The sequence below is a fragment of the Epinephelus fuscoguttatus genome, linkage group LG13, assembly GCF_011397635.1.
Source record: "Epinephelus fuscoguttatus linkage group LG13, E.fuscoguttatus.final_Chr_v1".
Lineage (NCBI taxonomy): Eukaryota > Metazoa > Chordata > Actinopteri > Perciformes > Serranidae > Epinephelus > Epinephelus fuscoguttatus.
The window spans coordinates 22,177,919-22,197,511 of NC_064764.1; the positions used below are offsets into that span (position 1 = coordinate 22,177,919).

The window sequence follows — 19,593 nt, forward strand, 5'->3', positions numbered from 1 at the left end:
AAGGACGTTATGAGAGCACTGAGAGTGAACCAGTGCAGTAAAGTTATAGGCCAGACAGCTAAACAATGAGCTGTTGATGAGGAGTTCTGTATTATTAAAAAAATTGATTACAGCTGCTTTAAAGGTGATGTATGTAACTCTAGAGAAAGATAGTTGATTGCTGAGTCTCATTTCCAGGTCGTCAATTACAATCACTTTGGGTTGGTGGTCGGACTGAACCACCAACCCAAAGCGTCGGTATTTCACAACCTGGAAATGATACTCAATCAACGATCTTTCTTCAGAGTTACATACAGCACTTTTAAATGTTACACAACTGGTATTTAACTTTTTCTTAAACTCACTGAAACCAGGTTCTCCTCCACAAACGGAGTCAGCATGTGGTGTCTGATGGTGGCCATGATGTCGCTGAAGTCCAGGGCAGTGATGGCGCCACTTTTGTTCTTGTCTTTTTGTGCAAACGCCTGGCGGGCATGCTCAAACTGCAGCTCCTGCAGCAACACACACATAAAGAGGAGAGGAGAGGAGGTCAAGCTGACAAAAGAGGCAAAGAATGTGTTCCTGTGATGAGGAGCATCGCATTACAAGAGAACGGAGAAACAGAACTTTAGACGATGAATGTGTAATAATGTCAGCGTTGGACAGATGTGAAAGTCATCAGATGTGACAGTGTCAGACACTGGCTTTTGTAATCACCACCGTCTCTCTGGAGACTAATGGAAACCATGTCCCGAGAAGTCTGATCCCGGAGCTGAGCCGAGCGGCTGGTGAGGCGGCCAGCAGGTGTGTCCGCAGGAAGATGATTCAATATGACAACCATGCAATCAGATGGGGATGCAGGGGGAGGCTGACCCCGGGTCAATGTCTGCTGTCAAAGCTCATCGCATACAACCAGAGGATCACAGAGAAACGTCACCGCCATATTCAGCTGTTGCTTCTTTTTTACACTCTGGTTCTGATAACCTAATCAGTGGATTGTTGCTGGAGATTAATTCTCACAATGTTTGCTGATTATATTGTTGAGAACTCATCATGATACTTTGTCGCTTCACAAACTTTTATACTTTTCAAGCCTAAAAGTGCTCTACTTTGTCTGAACTCACTCAAGTTTCGAGTTAAATACTGAAACAACCACAAGGTGGCAGATCCAAGACCGTTTGAAAAACAAATAAATCTGCACGTACATCTGCACTTTTTTGTATTTTAAGTAATATTCAGTTACAATAAATGAAATGTGCTTGGACATGACAGAATAAGAAACAATAAAAATGACTGATGTAAATGAAATCCTGCACATACAAGAGCCTTTGGTGTAGCGGTGGGAAGCCCTAGTCAAGTCTGATAAACCACAAAGTGCTCTGAGGGATCCCACACTGCAGCCCAGCCTGTCTAACACTGGGACCACCCAGCCTCTGCCTAAGACCACAGCCCCTCGACTCCAAACTAGGTTTCTCCCTGACCGTGCTGCTGCTGCTGATTTAACAGCACAGAGGTCTCAGTGAGATACAGGCAACAGCCAATAAAGCAAAACAACAACGTTAAGTGTCTTAATGGCACACTGAGCTACCGCAAACCGCCAGAGCAGCTGAAGTGATGAAGCACTAAAGATGTTACTGCACACCACAACTCCATTATCTTAAGAGATCATGTATGGCATGTAGTTCCCATTACGTCATTTCCATTTGTCCCTCAGCAGGAGGAAAATGCCTCGCCACGGGATGAGGGTGATCATTATGAATGGTCTCACATTTTATTGACATGCACTTTCTAAGATGTCGGAGACAGAACAGAGAAATACATTTTGTGTGCTGTCAATATGTTTTGTACCATATCATGTTGCCTTTACACACAAATATGTTTATCTGCAGCTCTTCTTTTGAGCTGCTGAGGGTCAATGAGTTTACATCATACTTAAACTATGCAAACTTCTAAATGCAGAAATACAATTTTATTTTCATTCAAATTACACACTAGGTTAATAAGCAACAAAAAAATGCATCTATCCTCACTTTCATTCTGTAAATGGTTTGGCCTCTACACTCTACTCTGTCTAACTTGGTTTAATTCTGGTCCAAGAGGCGTCACATCTGTGTCACCAAGCAACATGTTGATATACTGTATATGAATGCTCTGCTAAAAAGGGGAAGACACCCTCCATAGCATCAAGTGGCAGTAACGTGCCACTTTGTTGTTTGAAAACAAGCAAAAGGAAGAGGAAGACTTTGCGTCAGAGGAAGTGCTATAGTCAGTGGGTTCATTATTGGCTGCGGTCAGACAGTCTCTTTTGCTTAGGAAGGTTCCTAATTGGGTGAATGACCCTGAGATATCTAAGGGCAGCCATGATAAAAAATGCTAAGCAAAAGTTTTTAATGCCTCCATTTTTATCTCCTTCAGTACAGGATACATCAGACCAGCCTTAACCAAAGGAAAGGAGACAATGCCATTACCCAGTTTCTTGCGGCAGCAATGCACCATTCAGCCACTCTTTGGGGAATCAACTATATTGTCACATTCAGTAACACATCCACAGCCTGTATCAGCCATGACAACTTCAAAGCACAATCCAGTCAACATTTCAAGGTGTTAACTGAATTGTGTGGTGTTTTTTGAGCTATTATATGCAGAGGGTTATAATCAGGGCCCAGTTCTTTAAAAAAAAAAAAATCACCCTGGAAATCCCATGTTTTGCTGTCCAGGATCAGATCATCCAATTTATTTCCATGCCAGCTTTTAAAATCAGATTTGGACTAGATCACCCTGATCCAGATACAAACTTTTAAAGATTATCAAATCTGGATAACCAGTGCTCTAAATGGGACTACAAACACACTGCAGTTATCATTTATTAACATGGGTGCAACCAAAGAGAACAAAACAGAGTTAAGATGAAAACTTTAAATAATTTTTGTCTGATATTGACAGCTTTTGAGGGGATCATTTTATGGGGGTAAAATCCTTTTTTTATTTACTTTACTGTGCTGCAGCACGGTGCAGTGATTAGCACTGTCGCCTCACAGCAAGGCCGGGGGGGGGGGGGGTGTTGTTGCATCTTCACCCCGTGTCAGCGTGGGTTTTCTTTGAGTACTCCAGCTTCCTCCCACAATCCAAAGACATGCAGGTTAATTGGTGACTCTAAATTGCCCGTGAATGTGAGCATGAATGGTTGTGTGTCTCTATGTGTCAGCCCTGTGATAGACAGGCAACCTGTCCAGGGTGTACCTTACCTCTCGCCCAATGACAGTTGGGATAGGCTCCAGCATACCTGCTACCCCTAACAGGATAAGCAGTTATAGGATATACTGAAAGGCATAATAAATATCTTAATGTCTCCTTAACCTATATTATCACAGAAACTGTTAAACAAATCGAGTGCAAAATATAATAAATGTATGTATATTTCAACAGTTTAAAAGTTTCATGAAATTTTGTTCCTAAAATCTGACCTGAATCCACCATTCTGCTGGGATCAGGATAATCATGATTTTTTTTTTTTAATCAAAGGTGTCCATATCCTACTAAAAATTTTGAACACACTGAAAGTTTGAAACCAAGACTGGGTTACATGATTTAATCCAATTTCAGAATCCTTTTATTCTTTTAAGCAACCCATGTCCAAGATTTGATCCAATCCGATAGCTAAAATCAGATCAGATTACTTCTGTACAGCTGGGCCCAGATCACAATCAGCATTAACCATAACATGGAAAATCTGTCTTTCAGGAAAAAAAGGGATGTTTTTAGCCAGATGATGTTTTGTAATTCAACATGTTTGGAACTTACGAATGCTGATATGTACAGAAGTAGATTTGTAGGCCTGTCACAATACGCCTATCTTGCATAAATTTGACAATTATTTCCATATAATCATTATAATTAGGGGATTGTGACGAGAAATATGAGTGCACAGGAGGGTGAGCATGAGCAACCCTTCTCAGTGTGGCAACCGTTTTGTTTCACTATTGTGACTGGTTGCCAAGGTTCGTTTTTTAATTTAAAGTCCAACCTTTGTGATGAAGTTATAGTTTTCACCGGGCTGTCGACATCTACATGGCCTGCATGAAATAACACAGAAAGAACGCAAAGGGTGAATTATATAATTTGCGCTTTCTGAAGTCCATCTTCACAACATTGTACTTTCACCATGGCAGACCCATTTCAGTAACATCTGCATAATTACGTAGCCTTGTGTAAATGCAGTCAGATTCTCATCTTCATGAATTCTCCTTCACACCTTTTCTTGACTTATGATATTTTTGATCGAGGTCACAGAAGAGAGTTTAGGAAATGACACAGGACATAATTTTTTGACTATTTGACGGCAGCCAACATCTCAGTTTGGGGTTTGTTTTCATCTCAGCTCCAGATTCTTGTTTGCTTTTAATATAAGTTTTATAAAGCAGCATTAAAACATTATTCCAGCATTTTGGTAAATACATTTATTGCTGTCTTGCCAAGAGTTAGATGAGAAGATTGATACAAACTCTTAGACATGAGAGTGGTATCAATCTTCTCATCTAACTCCCAGCAGGATGGCGAATAAACATATTAAACTGCTTGTCTGTGATACTTGGAACAAGTTTGTCAAACAGCTCATAGATTCTGAAATAAAACCAGTGAAGATATAAATCAAATATATATACCTGAAGAAATTGGCTGAACTCTGTGTAGCTGAGGTTCTTGTTTCTTTCATGGCCGAAGTGTAGCCTGATGAACTCACAGTCCCAGTTGAAGGGAATGTGGTGATGAACTGTGGTCTGGCTGAAGATGTCACGTACATTTTCTGGAAGAGTGAGACATGAGGAGTGAGCCGTAACAAGAGACAGAGGGGAAAACATGCAAGATGAAATTGTAACATCCATCTCACATCCTCATTCCATTTGTAGAGAACCTCATTAAAGTAGAGGAAAGAGTCCATTTGGACTGCAGAGCTGAAAAGGCTTTTTGACAGTCCCACTCCTTTTACATTTCGAGGGTTTTGAGTCCATCCAGGAAATTTTCTGTATAAGCACTGCCCTCAATTTCAGCCGCCTTTATGGAGGCCCATTGCACAGACAGAGCACAGCAGCAGCTTCTTTGTACAACTCCATATCTCTTGGTTTATGACATGCTGGATTCATTTCTCTGCTTGTCAGATGGAACTGGTTATGATGTGATGTTCCACACAACTCACTTGCGGTCCTGCCCTGAGATGAGACTTGCTGCTAGCATATGTATTACATCAAAAAAGACATGGCTACCGCTGTATTTATTGGCCACAAATGCTTTAGTAGGAATAGCACATGCAACCCACAATGTTTAATGTCACATGATACTGGAATTTCTAACTTTGATTCAATACCTTGAAATACATTGATATTCAATGCCATGCTCGATACCACTGAGAGAAATTGACATTGAGAGCATAACAAGGCTATAACATGTCAACGAAGACTTTTCCTCTCTTGGTTAGTAGCACAGAACAGCAGCATGACTGTAGTGAACATTTACAATAAAGCGAGCAAGCACAGCTGGTACTGGTGTATCCATACTGGAGAAAATGAGCACTGGAACCATTTCAAATATTCAGAATCAATATGTATCAACATTTATATTTTTGACAACACTAATTCAGACACATCTTTAATCATTCGATATTAGTTACTAAGTCCAACTTCAGCAACAAGACCTTAAATATGTTTCATTACCTGCATGAAATCAACATCTTCAGTCAACTTACTCTGACATTATGGTGTTTAACTACACTGTATGTACATAACATGACATTTTGTCCCTTGTAATTGAGTGTGAAGTACACCCCCACACCAGCATGCACCAGCATGTACATACCAAATGAGATGTTTCCTGTGCCAGTCTTGTCAAACAACTGAAAGGCAACTATGAACAGGGCATCCGGGGCACATAGAACTGATTCAAAGGCCAGAAACTCCTGGAAAGATATCAGTCTGTTTGGACAAGAAAGAAAGAGTGCTATCTGAATAAGGTATCTTTGACAAAATTATCATTTAAATAAATAAATACTGACAACACAGGACAGCAAGCAAGTGCAGTAATGTGATCCTACACCTCTTTTTCCAGCGAAGCTTCAAAATTCATTCTTGACCTTGGAAACAGCATTTGACAAAACAATTTAACCAACAACAAGATCAAGTTAGCTGCTGTTCCAGGGCTTTCAACCATATCACATGATCTTCATCAGCAAATGGAGTAAATCAACAAAAACTTTAAAGGAATATTTCACCCATAAAATGATCATTTATATCATCCAGTGTTACTTTGAATCCATGAGGAAAACTATTTTTCTCGCATGCCTCTTTAATGAATGGGGAATCCAAAAATGCAGAAATTTCTTGATGAAATACAGTCGTAGGTAAACTGTATTTAACAGCCGCAAAACAACATCCATTTACGAACTCTCACACAACTTGTGCAGTATAATCCAGGTCTCACTCATCCAGTCGTTTCTTCAGTACTTCCCAAACACATGCATTTTTGCTAAAACCTTACTATTAACACATAAACACATGAACTTTGCAGGTGCACTACTCTGGGGTCTGCCCATTGGTCCGACAGCCCATTGGTCCGACATTCCATTGTTCCAACCATATTAAACCCATTGTTCCGAAGTCCTGTTGTTCCGAAATCATCATGATGAACTGTGGTTAAGGTCTGGTTAGGTTTAGGCACAAAAACCACTTGGTTAGGGTTAGGAAAAGATCATGGTGTGGGTTAAAATGAAAATGAAAGTGGCAAACACATAAGCCGTGAGCCTGCTTCGCCTCAAGCCTTTCCCAGCTGACCCAGAGCCGGTCGCGGCGCACCATCAAGGCAGAAATACGCCCGCCGGGAGCCATTCAGCACTGCAGAGAGCTCCCCACACAACCCGGACCCCAGAGTTAATAACAGGAGGTCATGGTGTTTCATTCTCTCCCCTCTATGACACTTGTATCTCGACCAGTAGCCTACTTTTGTTGCATTGCTGATCCTCTATGGTACACAAATACAGTATAGCCTAGTATGATCACATATCGGAACAACGGGACGTCAGACTAATGAGAGGTCAGAACAACGAGAGGTCGGAACAATGCTACAGCACCCACTACTCTTCCGTGTGTGCGACAGTTTATGTCAAAGTCTTTTCAATATTACAAATTTAGTGGAAATGCACTTGTGTTTGAATTTCTCCAGTTTTGGATTCTTCGTTGAAAATGGAGGCATGAGAGAACATGAGTAATGGATATACAAATTATCATGTTGTGGATGGGGTATTCCTCTAAGTTATGGGTGGGTGAGATAGAGAAAATCACATATCATAATATTTTTGACCAAATACCTCAATATCGATATTGGAACAATACTGTAGATTATTGGTGCTTTCACAAAATGGTCACATAGTGAGATTTTTGATAAATATTCATCAATAATGTGGATAAAATGACCAAGAGGATTAAGGCAAATAACAAAACAGCTAGAGCAGTCCAGTAAGAAAATGACATCACTTTACTGTAAAGCAGCCTTAAAACTAGAAAAAGATAACACTTACGATATTACGATATCCAAAATATTATCATGTATCTAGTCTCATATAATATTGATATAATATCAATATATTGCCCAGCCCTACTTTAAGCCTAAACGTGCACATATTTCCACGTTTATTTCTTCCATTTTTTAGCTGCTCATGAGACACAGTGGAGGTCCAACTGCTGCTTTGTGCTCTAAGTAAAGGTGAATACATCTGAAGGCAGGATCAGGTGCGTCAGATATATTTTGTCTTATCTTATCAGTGGATTTTAAATTGATCAGCTGCAGGTGTAAAACTGACTGATAAGACACATATTTACTCTGCAAACATCATTGAGATAAATCATTAACAGCTTCTTTGGCGCATGCTACACACGTTGGTGGCACAGAGCTCCAGTGAATCTGAAGAATATTAAATCAACAGAGTGCAACAGGTGGGACACTGGGAAGATTATACACAGATTAAAGGTGTCAAAGTGGCATTAAAGGTTAATTGCTGCTTGATCATTTGACATCCAGATGGGGTACATAGTTTGTTTTGTGGTAAATATCCTTAAAAGCTAAATTTATATGGTTCTAAATTGATGGAAGTTAAGGGGGTGAATGAGATTTTACAGTCTGGCAAAAGCACCAGATTATTGGTGCCATAAAATGTACAGGAATTTGTGACACAAGTTCAGGAATCAACAGTGACGACATAATGTCAGTTCATTAAACACAACATCACGCTCACATAACAGCTAACAACGCACATTAGTTAAGACTGACACGCTGTCATCTTCTGTAATAAAGCTAATTCACGTACTGCAGTATTGTAATGACAGCATGTAATCTGCAAATTCCAGTTTCACTTGGTTCCTACATTGCTCTCAGGACGACACACTAAGACAAGTAATATTTACTTTTATATACACTGACGTAACAGCGGCTGTTGCAGAAATACCAGGATTATGGAAAAATCATGTCGTTTACCAAATGAAATTAAGAAATATCACAGTCAATGTACAAAGAAACACCAAGAGGCTATTTTAGACCAAAACAATTTATTATAGCCGACACTGAGAATTTAAGCGCAAGTAAATCTTGACCCAGAAATTTTCAAAATGAGTTCTACAAAACATTTGTTGAGGAAATACAGACATAAACATGTATTAACACACCTCTGAGTTGACAGAGGACTTCCACAGAGCTTTGCTTACACCACTGTAGGCACTCACCCATCTTTAGTAGTGTCAGCCACTCCAGCTATCAGGTCCACAGTTTTGGGATTGTACTGTGGCTGTGCATGCAGACCCAGGTAACTCTGTACAAAGTCCCTAGGAGTCATGTAATGCTCCCCATCCTCCACCACGCTGGCATACTGCATGGGAGACACAGACAGAGCTGTAAACAACGTGGACGTCTCGTAACATACGAGGATTTAGATGAGAAATCCATAGGGTAGAATTTCCATTGTGTGCATAAGAAAGTAAATGATGTGGAGCACTGAATGCAAAGAGAAAGGAAAAACAACCCATAGGTGATAAATCAACAAGTCTGTTTTTACTGCAGCTCTCTCGAATGGTATCTCTTTTCTTTGTGATAATGAAGTGTTTGTGTTTCTATACCAGCACATATGGGTCTCAGTTTACTGGCACGACACAGTGTTTTAAATTTATGCAATGCTTTCTGCATCCTATCATGATAACATGTATTGACAAGCGTCAGTGTCTTTCACAGCATTGTCATTCTGTGGCTCTATTGAAGAGAGATACATGTGTCCTTGCATTCAATCTGATCATATACATCTCATTAACAAACAGAGTGACACAACTACATTGAAAAACATATAAGACACACAATATTGATGGTGCAAGCTGTGTCGTACACTTTAATAAATATGTCCTGCATTACATTACATGTTTATTGTTTTGATGATGGGAGAACAGTGTATAACAGTGTATTAACTTTTATTTATTCAGAGGATTACTGCTCAGAGCCAGGCTATCTTTTTCAGGAACACCTTGTTCAGAATCATACAGTTACACACAGTCGCACCTGGAAGCTGCCCAGTACAATCTGCTGGCTCCACTGGAGCAATTTAGGGTTCAGGGTCTTGTTGGAGGGCACCTCTGGCATGAGCAAATCTTGCTTTTTAAGTTTTTCCACACATAAAAACCTGTCAACAAGGGGGTTAAACCGGGGCCTACTGATCACAAGACCACTCCTCTGACCTTTAGGCCAACACTACCAAAAAATTTGGGGGTAATACGGATAGAGATACATTGAGATACTACATTTTTTAGGAAATTATCTGTTTATGGATACAGTTAGCATATAGGAGTGATTCTTTTTCAGCTAATTAAGTTATTTAAATGCCAAGGTGCTTTATCACATTAAAGGGACAGCTCACCCCAAAATCAAAAATACATATTCTTCCTCTCACCTGTGCACAGTTATTAAGTCTAGATTATTTTGGTGTGAGGTGCAGGAGTGTTGGAGATATTGGCCATTGAGATGTCTGCCTTCTCTCTAATATAATTGTACTAGATGGCACTCAGCTTGTGGTGCCCAAAGCGCCAAAAAATACATACGTAAAACTTAAAAGCAGTGTGTCTTTCCAGAAATCATGACCCAGTTACTCAAAATAATCTGCAGACTTTGATGTGTACAGTTTCATTAGGGAACTATTTTCTTACTACTGACATAAACCTGCCAACCAGATAACCGTGCTGGTCCTCCTGAAGCAAAGAGGATTTCAAGAGTTTCACTGAGCTAGGTAACGTTACAGCTCAGCTGTTGAGGACATTATTAATGTTTACATCTCATGCTGTCACAAAAATGAGCCTCTCATCCATGAGTAGATGGACGCTTCTTTCTGCACGGTGATACAGCAGGTGTAGTTCAGTATAAAGAAATTAGTTCCAACATGAAACTGCTCACAACAAGATCTGTGGATTATCTTGATCAACCCAGTCATGATTTCTGTAACAGGACATTGCTGTTGAGTTTTTCTAATGCATATTTTGGCACTTTAAGCACCACAAGCTGAGTGTCTTCCATTATATTAGAAAGAAGGCAGATTAGCTCCAACACTCTGAAACTCACACCAAGACAATCTAGACTGATTAACAGCACTACAGGTAAGAAATAAAATACAGATTTTTTGATTTGGGGGTGAACTGTTCCTTTAATATAAAAATCCTATGAGTCTAATATGAAGGTGACCTGCTCACTGATTTGTGATGACCTGAAACACCCAGACACCGTAGCTCCTGTCTTAAAGGGACACCTCCATATAAACTGTACAGCAACATATCTGACAGGGAACAAATTTCAGTCGTCTCACATACTGTCATGACACCCAAACCAAATTGGAATTGATAAATACATAACACACCATGGCAATCCCTCAATCAATAACAATTAACTTGCAAGCGTTGTGTTGCGACTGTGTTTCACTCGACTGAGTCAAAAACATGCACAGCCAACACAGCGCTGTGCTAAACCTGAAATCTCAGTTGGGCTTTAAGACGTAAGGTCATTTATAGAGCCTGGGTTGGGTTTCAAGTTGGAACAGAGATAGCTCCGGGAACACAAGCGCCACATGAACTGGCAACAGAAAGGCCACGCTCATGGGTGCGAGCCAAGCCCAGATAGAGAGAGCATGAGATAAACAGAGAAAGAGTGTGGGAGGAGACCTTCACGCCAAGTGTTCTCAGGGCTACAATTCAATGCACTCTGCTGAATTAATGTTTTAAGTGAAAATATTAATTCCAAGCAATTTATTGCCACATTACTCCATCACATGATTGTGTATCCATTTACCCTCACAGTGGGCCTCAAGTAGTTCTTAATCAAATTATACAGGCAGTCAGAATGAGCTTCCAGTAATTAACTCTTCCACCTGAATATGCATTACAAATTAAGACGCCCTCTTATAGTGAAGTCAAGAGATGTGGAAGGACCATAAGGCGACTTGCACATTAAACAGAGTCACCACTTTCAGGAACAAGTTTACACTCCAAACACGACATGTGTGCAAACAAGACTACACAGTAATGGCAGGGATTTGTTTCTTTGACGGGTAGCGGACAGAGCAAGATGAGAAATCCAATGACATGCTAAAGATCAAAACGCACGTGAAGTCAAAGCGAGGGGGGGGGCCCTCTGTTGAAGCAGATCCAAAATTAGTCGAAGTATGTGTGTGACCTTTACTGAACTTTCTATCCCAATGGACAGCAGACAGAAACTACTCACTGACTGCAACATGTTAGTAGACTTATAACACACACTTTCTGTATGTAACTGTGTTGTTGCAGTGTTGGTGAAAGCTCCAAGTGTGTTTGGTGTCTGTGAGTGACAGTCTTACCTTCAGAAAAATTGTCTTCAAGTCATTGGGGTTGGCTCTTTTTGTTTCTTGCACCTATAACACACAAGTTGGATATTCTATAAAGAAAACCCAGAGTCAGATCATCACAGTGGTGTCAACAGTTACAGGACACTATGCCATATGTTCAATCTGGTGATAAATCTGAAGTTCAGGCTGCCCACTGTTTAGCTTTGATTTTTAGGATCGATCACATACGACTGTAACAACAACAACACTCTGCATGTCAAAAAAGCGCAAGTAAATCCGCTTCAGGGTACATCTCTCAAACACAAATGCAACAGAGGAAATAAATTACAGTTGTCCCTGCGAGGCCGGCAGAGATGAGCCTATGCAAAGATGCAGAAATACACGCATGGGGGACTCCGCTGCGTTTAAGACAAGAGCTTTAAAACCACGCGTCCGCACAGACATGCTGTCCTCCGCGTCCGACCGCCGCTTTACTGCTTTTTAAAATTAATATCTGATAAGAAATATTGACGGAGTCACCTTGACCGCCATGCTGGGTGTGACGTCAGCTGCAGTGGACTAGCGCAGGCGCTGGGCAGGAGGATGGCAGCGGGCATGACAGGAGGACCGCCGAGGTCTGAGACACCAAATACGTATTTAGCCGTGTTATTGTCCCGCTGTGTTTGCAGCAGGGCGGCGTGACGGCCGAGGAGCCGCCGGGAGACGAGCTCCAGACAGAGAGGCGTTGGTCAGGAGAAGTGTACAGCGTTTCCTCTCTGCACGGGTCAGACGAGGACACTGATCAGTGTGCCTGCAGACAATAACCAGGACAGCAGAATATGCAGTGCACAGGATGTGTACACTGAATGTGTGATGAGTGATGTCATGGTAAAAAAAAAGTTTAACTTTTAAAAAGCCACTATTATATTTAGCTTCAGGAAACGAACTGTTTAATGGAGCTGCAGATCATATTTCCATCAGATTTATTTCCCCACCCCTTACAGAAGAAAATGACACATGATTGAACATGAACACATGTTTTTTCTGTAAGAGATTTTTTTTTTGTCCATAAAATTTCACAAAATAATGAAACTTTATTATTATTATTATTATTATTAAAATACAAGGCGGGTATTTTTTAAAATATGAGGGTCCAGTACATGATGAAAAATTAACAAATAAGTCTAGCAAGAAAGAGAAGAAAACAAACTAATGAACAAAACCATGTCACATATATATGTCCTCATACATCACTTTACAGGGTCACATAATCACAGAGCAAGTTGATAATTATGTTGGCTTATCTTTCATTTTGATATGAGTCCATAACCGGTCCCAAGGACAATAAGCTGCCATAGTCATAACTGACGTCTTCAGATTGCTTGTATTGTCTGACCAGCAGTTCAATAGACAAGTTAGTTCAACACTACAACCAAAATATGTGTCATCCCTTAAAATAGGGTTCATTTATTTATTTATTTTTTGTATAATTAAATCACATTGCTCCAGAGGTGTGACCACATCCATATTTAGCAATGCATTAGTAAGTCTCAAGTCTTTGCGCTTAAGCTCCAAGTCCCTAAACAAGTTCTCACCAAATGTAATACCAATTTTAACAACAGAGTAACAATACAATAAATTTACAGAAATAATGCATGCTTTTTAAAAGCTGTTTTTATTTGTTAAAACAGCTTTGTTGGAAGTTGTCTGTGTTATTCATTTTGCAGTTCATTTTGTGTTAACCACCCAGTAGTTTTTCTATAGGAACAAAATGATTGCATCACTTTTAACAACTGGCACTCAGCAACATAATGTTAGTTGTTCATGGTTTTTCCTCCTGCAGCTTGACTGGATGTGGTCGGATTGGTTCAAACAAAGTGGATCTGGGAATATAAGTGTCAATTTAATGGGAATTAGTAGTGTTAATGTTGATTCAGAAAATGACAGGAAATGGCTTGATTCGTGGCACACTTTTTAAATAACATACTTTTAAATATTTGGGTGAGGAGGAAGGTGTCAAGTATTTTCAAGTCAAAAGGCTAAAGTCCAAGTGACACCAAAAGTCATTTGTGTTTAGTCCAAGTGCAGTAGCAAGTCTGTTTTTTTAATGTGTCAAACTGAGTCTAAAGCAGGGGTAGGCAAGAACCACATGCGGCTCTTGAGCCCCTCTCCAGTGGCTCTATGCGGCTTTTACAAAAAATTACATCAAAATGAATAACTTATGTTTTTAACATTTTAATTTTATTTTTTCATTGCTGTTGACCAAAAGTGATTCTTACATTTTCCAGTTGTTAAAAGGTGTAACCTATACACTCAAAAAAAAAGAGTTTTAATACTTTCTCAACTAAAGTGTGCATCCTACGTCTATGATCTGGTCCCTTCTCCTAAATTTTGGTGACCTAAATAGCGGTGGCTAGTTAGCGGTGGAGTCTCCCTCGCTAGGCTAGCTATAGTTTCCAAATCCAAAAAAGAAAAATTCTCAGAGGAAAACAAAGAACCGGGCGGCACAGTGGTGTGGTGGTTAGCGCTGTCGCCTCACAGCAAGAGGGTTGCCGGCTCGATCCCGGGTGTGGGAGCCCTTCTGTGCGGAGTTTGCATGTTCTCCCTGTGTCAGCGTGGGTTCTCTCCGGGCACTCCGGCTTCCTCCCACAGTCCAAAGACATGCAGACTGGGGACTAGGTTAACTGATAACTCTAAATTGTCCGTAGGTGTGAATGTGAGCGTGAATGGTTGTTTGTCTCTATGTGTCAGCCCTGCGATAGTCTGGCAACCTGTCCAGGATGTACCCTGCCTCTCGCCCGATGTCAGCTGGGATAGGCTCCAGCCCCCCGCGACCCTCAAGAGGATGAAGCGGTTAGAAGATGAATGAATGAATGAATGAATGAAAACAGAGAACCTAATAGAGAGTGGACAGATTTTTTTGCTTTCGCCGCCAACACTGCAATGTTTAAGTACAAAATAATCATAAATAGTCCACTGCAGAGTAGCCACCTCGTGCTAAAACATATTAATGAATGCTCATTTACAACTATGAGTAATACTGACAGGCTAATTAAGACCTAACAGGCTGTGCTATCTTTATTATAAAGCACAAATATGTATTGCAGCTCCAGACAAAAAAAAAAAAAAAAAAAAAAAGCTAAAAATGGCTCTTTTTGAGCTCTGTTCTGTTCCTCTCATTTTGTTGTGGGCACAAAATATGTTGAAAATTAGTTTTGCTGGGTCAGGCCAGCAGTATTTTAAATTAAAAGGTTTTAAATTGTACTAAAGTTGGAGGAATTTCATTAACTCAGACTCTGTTTTTATACTACATGGTTCACATTTTTTCAATAACAGCCTGTTACTCATATAGTAGGTTTCAATTTAAGTGGCGGGGTACGCCATTCCCTGCAGGATTCAAATTGCCACTACAACCACAGGGGACTCACAGGAGACTGTGCAGCGTAATCCAGGATTACTTTATCTTAAAGGGCCAGTGTGTAATATTTGGCATGGTTTATTGTCAATCTGAATCTGAATCTGAATATTCTACCCATTAATATGTTTATACAAGTGTATGATCGCTATAAAATAAAATTTGTTTGGTTTTCGTAGCCTTATAATTATGCTTTTATATATATATATATATAGCAAGGGCCTTGCTTTAGAGAGGTCGCCATCTTGCGCCGCCATGTATGTACGGCACACCGAGTGGACAATCCAGCCAGCCAGAGAATGCGTTTCGCGTGTATAAATGAACCAACGAAGACAGCGGAAGGACGGAAGAAGGAGGAGGAAACAGCAGAGAGTGTTAGTAGTTCGTCGATAGAGAGTAGTGAAAAGTTTTTTTAGTTATAAAGTTTGCGAATGGACCACACTTACCACGCAACAGGAGAGAATGAACCCCAACCGTCATCTGCGAGGAAAAGAAGACGCAACTTCACTCCTTGTGATGCACTCTCTGCGGCACTTTTCCTCCTGATGATATATCTCCCCAACGATGGTAGCAGTAGCATCGAATCCCATTCTGTGCATTCAGCCTCTCTTCTCGCCCGCTCAGCATCAAACACATGGAGTTCCTCATCTGTATGCTCCGGCTCAAACAGGTATGGCTCTGGGTCTGTGTCCGCTACAAGAAACGCATTCAAAGTCATCCATTGCAGCTACTATAGTCCAGAGATATTGCTAGGCTAAATAAACAGCTGAGCCCTGTTTAGCGGCTACGCTGTCAGTCAGTGTGCAGGCTGGAGATTGGTGGAGCAGAGAGGGGAGGGGGGGTCCCCACTCAGTATGGTCAACGAGTATGTGTGTAAAGTTATGAAGTGTGTCTGTTACGCTAGAAGAGTCAGAGTTTGGGACGGAGTGGAGTGTTACCGGAGTTTCTGGAGTGCTCAAATAAACGGGCCTTTTTCCCGAACGCTCCTCTGGTCTCCTGCTCGTGAAGGATTCATTACAATATCATAACATGGTTTAGATTTCTAAATAAACATTGACTTCGTCGCTAGATAGACCTACTCCTGAAAAACTCATGCGCAAGGCTTTTTGTCCCTACGAGGCCGCGGTCATTTACCTGATGGGAGGGGTGACCGAGTGAGCCCTGCAATCTAGAATTTGACCACTGATGTCACTGTTTTCAACCCATTTTACACACTGGCCCTTTAATGATATCAGCCTCACTGTTAACTGTTCACTTTCCCAATGCCATATCACATCACAGAGGTAAGCACTGACTTCTTGGGTGTTGCCAATTTTACCTGGACTGAAATATTAAGGATGAACTCAAGCATCCAAATGTGAAACTTCAATATAGTGATCTAGTCACAGGCCACATGAGGCCCAACAAGACTGCCAGGACTGACTTATGATTTATGAGCTGACTTTTGTAAGTAACCCCATAATCTGTTTATTACAGCTATCAGATGAATGTAGTGGACTTTAATGCACCATATTTCTGTTTGAGACAGTCTCAAAGTACAAAATACTAAATGTGCATGACGCGATGAGTCAGTGTAGTTTGTTACTTTCTCTGTTTACAAATTTTGGCTGTTACTTTTAACCCTGCAACACTTACTTAATCTGACCACATCATGGGCTCACCTGTGAAATGTGGAAGTGACAGTGGTGTCTTTTCTTCTCTGTGTTGAGTCACTCTCCTCTCATTACACAACATTCAAAACCACCAACCATATAATAAATGGCCAAAGCGCTCCAACACCTGAGCTACTGCTGCTTACCTGCATGTGACACATCCATGCCACTGATGGAGCCAATTCAGACAAACACTCCTGAATTTTGTAGAACGCGTCCACCAGATGACTGACTGCACCAAACACAGCAACACTGTGTTTCCTTCCTCTGTTGTGGGATAGTCTCATTCCCTGTATTTGAAGAGAGAGAGAAAAAAAGTCCAAACGACTGTAGTTTGAAGTTCAGAGATCAAGCAGCATGTTTTGCCTCCATGCAGTCACAATTTGTTGCCTAAGGGTCGTAAAAGGTATGGTATTGTTCAGAAAAGGGATAATCTAGTGCTGACAGTGTGGCAGAGGTAAAATTACAGTGGCTTAAACATGACTGGGTAGGTCATTCACTGATGCACCTGGAGGACAGAATAGCTGAGGCCGGGATGATAGCACAGCATTACCCGGGCACAGAGGGTTGTTCACAATTGCACTTTCCCCTGGAGAGTCAATTTCTGTTTATTTTATCGAGATGTCCCAGTAGTCTAACCTAACCACTGTCTGAATGAAAAGTTTCTTTACTCTCACTAACTTGTGCAAATGAGGTGGGGATTGTATCCAAAATATGTTGTTTAGCCCACATTTGTGTAACAAAACAAACTCATTTCACTCATTTAAACCTAACAAATGATCACCCTGACTCAGCAAAAAATGATTTTCACTGTAGTAGTTGTACTCTTCTGCATAAAGCAAACACAATACAACAAATTGACAAATAAAATGTCACTCAAATTTGTTATTCTGTACTTTAGGCACCAAACTTATCTGCAGCTTAACTAAACCTTTTACTGATATGATGATGATATTTTGTCTTTCTGTGACCACAATATCTTTTTTTTTCTTTTTTCTTTCCATTTAATATTGAATATTTCTGTGCTTCGTCTCCTTATTTTTCAAAGTTTATTTGTTAGCCTTATAAATCTGAATTGATTGTGATTATTGAAAGGGGTGGAACTCTTGTACAAGCCCATTGGGCTCCATTCCCTCCTTGCACCATTTATGTTAATGTGTACTAAATAAATAAACCTAATATGCCCCTTGCCTTAAGGGTTATTTGATGCCCAAACATGATAAAGCCAAACTATGAATGGAATTTTAAGTCTGATAGTGATATTGGAAAATTTTGAAGAGTCCATTGAATGTGATTATTAAAGAATTGTGATCAAGATATGTAAAGAGTGTGACATTTTATAGTGATAAATAAACAAACGTGTCAGTGCTTGCAAAACTTGAATCAAACTTTGCCTGGTCAGTGCAAAACTGGTTGAGCTCTACAGCACAACCATTAAAATCCTTTAATGATGTGTTAGTTACCAGAAAAAGAAAGAAAAAAAAAACACTGGTGGTGATCATTTGGCAGATATGTTCCATGTAGACATTTCATGGTTATAGTGGAGAACTTTTGACAGATATTTTTAAAAAAGACATTTTAGTTAAGAACTTTGGTCTCCCACACAGAGTATTATAGTTAGCATTAACTTGTATTACCAATTATATAATGTCTGAGTTATGACATTAAATGAAGCTAGGCTTACATATGTAGCACAGCTGCTAACTTGTTTTAATATATAGGCAGATTTTTTTTACACAGTAGCAAGGGGGCCATAACTGGAAGCATTAATGTTAAGTGGCTTAGTTGGTTTGTGTTTGATGATGATGATGATGTGTTTGAAGATGATAGAAAATATGGCTGAGCAATATGGAGAAAATCAAATAGCACAATATTTTTGACCAGATACCTCAATATTAATATTGCTGCAATATTGTAGGGTTGACTATTGGTGCTGTCACAGAATACTTACACAATGACATTTTTGATAAATAATCATCAGCAATGTGGATATAATGACTAAGTTGGTAATGGCACATGATAGAACAGCTAGAACAGTCTGGTAAGTTCTGAAAATTACATCACTTCACTGTAATGTAGGCTTTAAAAGCAGGAAAAGACAACACTTACAATATTACATCCAAAAACTAAAACAATAAGTAGTTTTATATCACAGTAATCAATATATATTGCCCAGCCTTGATAGAAACGCCAATATTTGTCTAGTTCTAATGTTTTTCTTTATCAGAGCCATGTTAGTGAATCAATTCAAGAATCCAGAGAGAGATTGTAAAGCCTATTTAATCCATTTAACATGTTGATATTTCAACTAACAGTGCTAACAGTGTGATAATGTTGATCAATTACTTGTGTAAATCATGTACAAAGCAAAAATACAAATATTTACTGTTTTTTTTCTCTGTTTTCTCTAATATCATAGTTTCTGGCATGTCTGTTTCTTGTTCGTCCAACATGTAGCTACACAATATATTTGCAATAAGTAAAATATCAGCTTATATACTCAACCTGACAATTTGCAAGGCCAACGCTGGTAGACTTAAATTTCTGCTCTAGGAAATTGTAAAAGGCATTTGTTGTCTTTCTTTGTGAGTTTATAACGTTAGACTTAACAGTTAGCTAGCTAAGCTAGTCAGTCAAGCTACCCATCAAAAATACCCCCTAACTCATGGTAACATTTGCTATACTAA

General features: G+C 39.9%; 1 protein-coding gene across 2 annotated transcripts in view; it reads right to left on the reverse strand.

Moving 5' to 3' along the window:
- Positions 1-12,638, reverse strand: part of LOC125899430 (calcium-binding mitochondrial carrier protein Aralar1-like) — a 30,650-nt gene extending 18,012 nt beyond the window's left edge. The window contains exons 1-6 of one of the 2 annotated variants that reach the window (XM_049593741.1): positions 12,380-12,638; positions 11,873-11,926; positions 8,739-8,881; positions 5,827-5,942; positions 4,641-4,780; positions 345-491 (exon numbers count right to left, since the gene is read on the reverse strand). In XM_049593741.1, coding sequence (XP_049449698.1) covers positions 345-491; positions 4,641-4,780; positions 5,827-5,942; positions 8,739-8,881; positions 11,873-11,926; positions 12,380-12,391 — 612 coding nt within the window. In that variant the 5' untranslated portion in view covers positions 12,392-12,638. Of the gene's footprint in view, positions 1-344; positions 492-4,640; positions 4,781-5,826; positions 5,943-8,738; positions 8,882-11,872; positions 11,927-12,188; positions 12,348-12,379 lie in introns of those variants that run through there. The other variant, XM_049593742.1, reaches the window with a different exon arrangement.
- Positions 12,639-19,593: the final 6,955 nt, after the last annotated feature.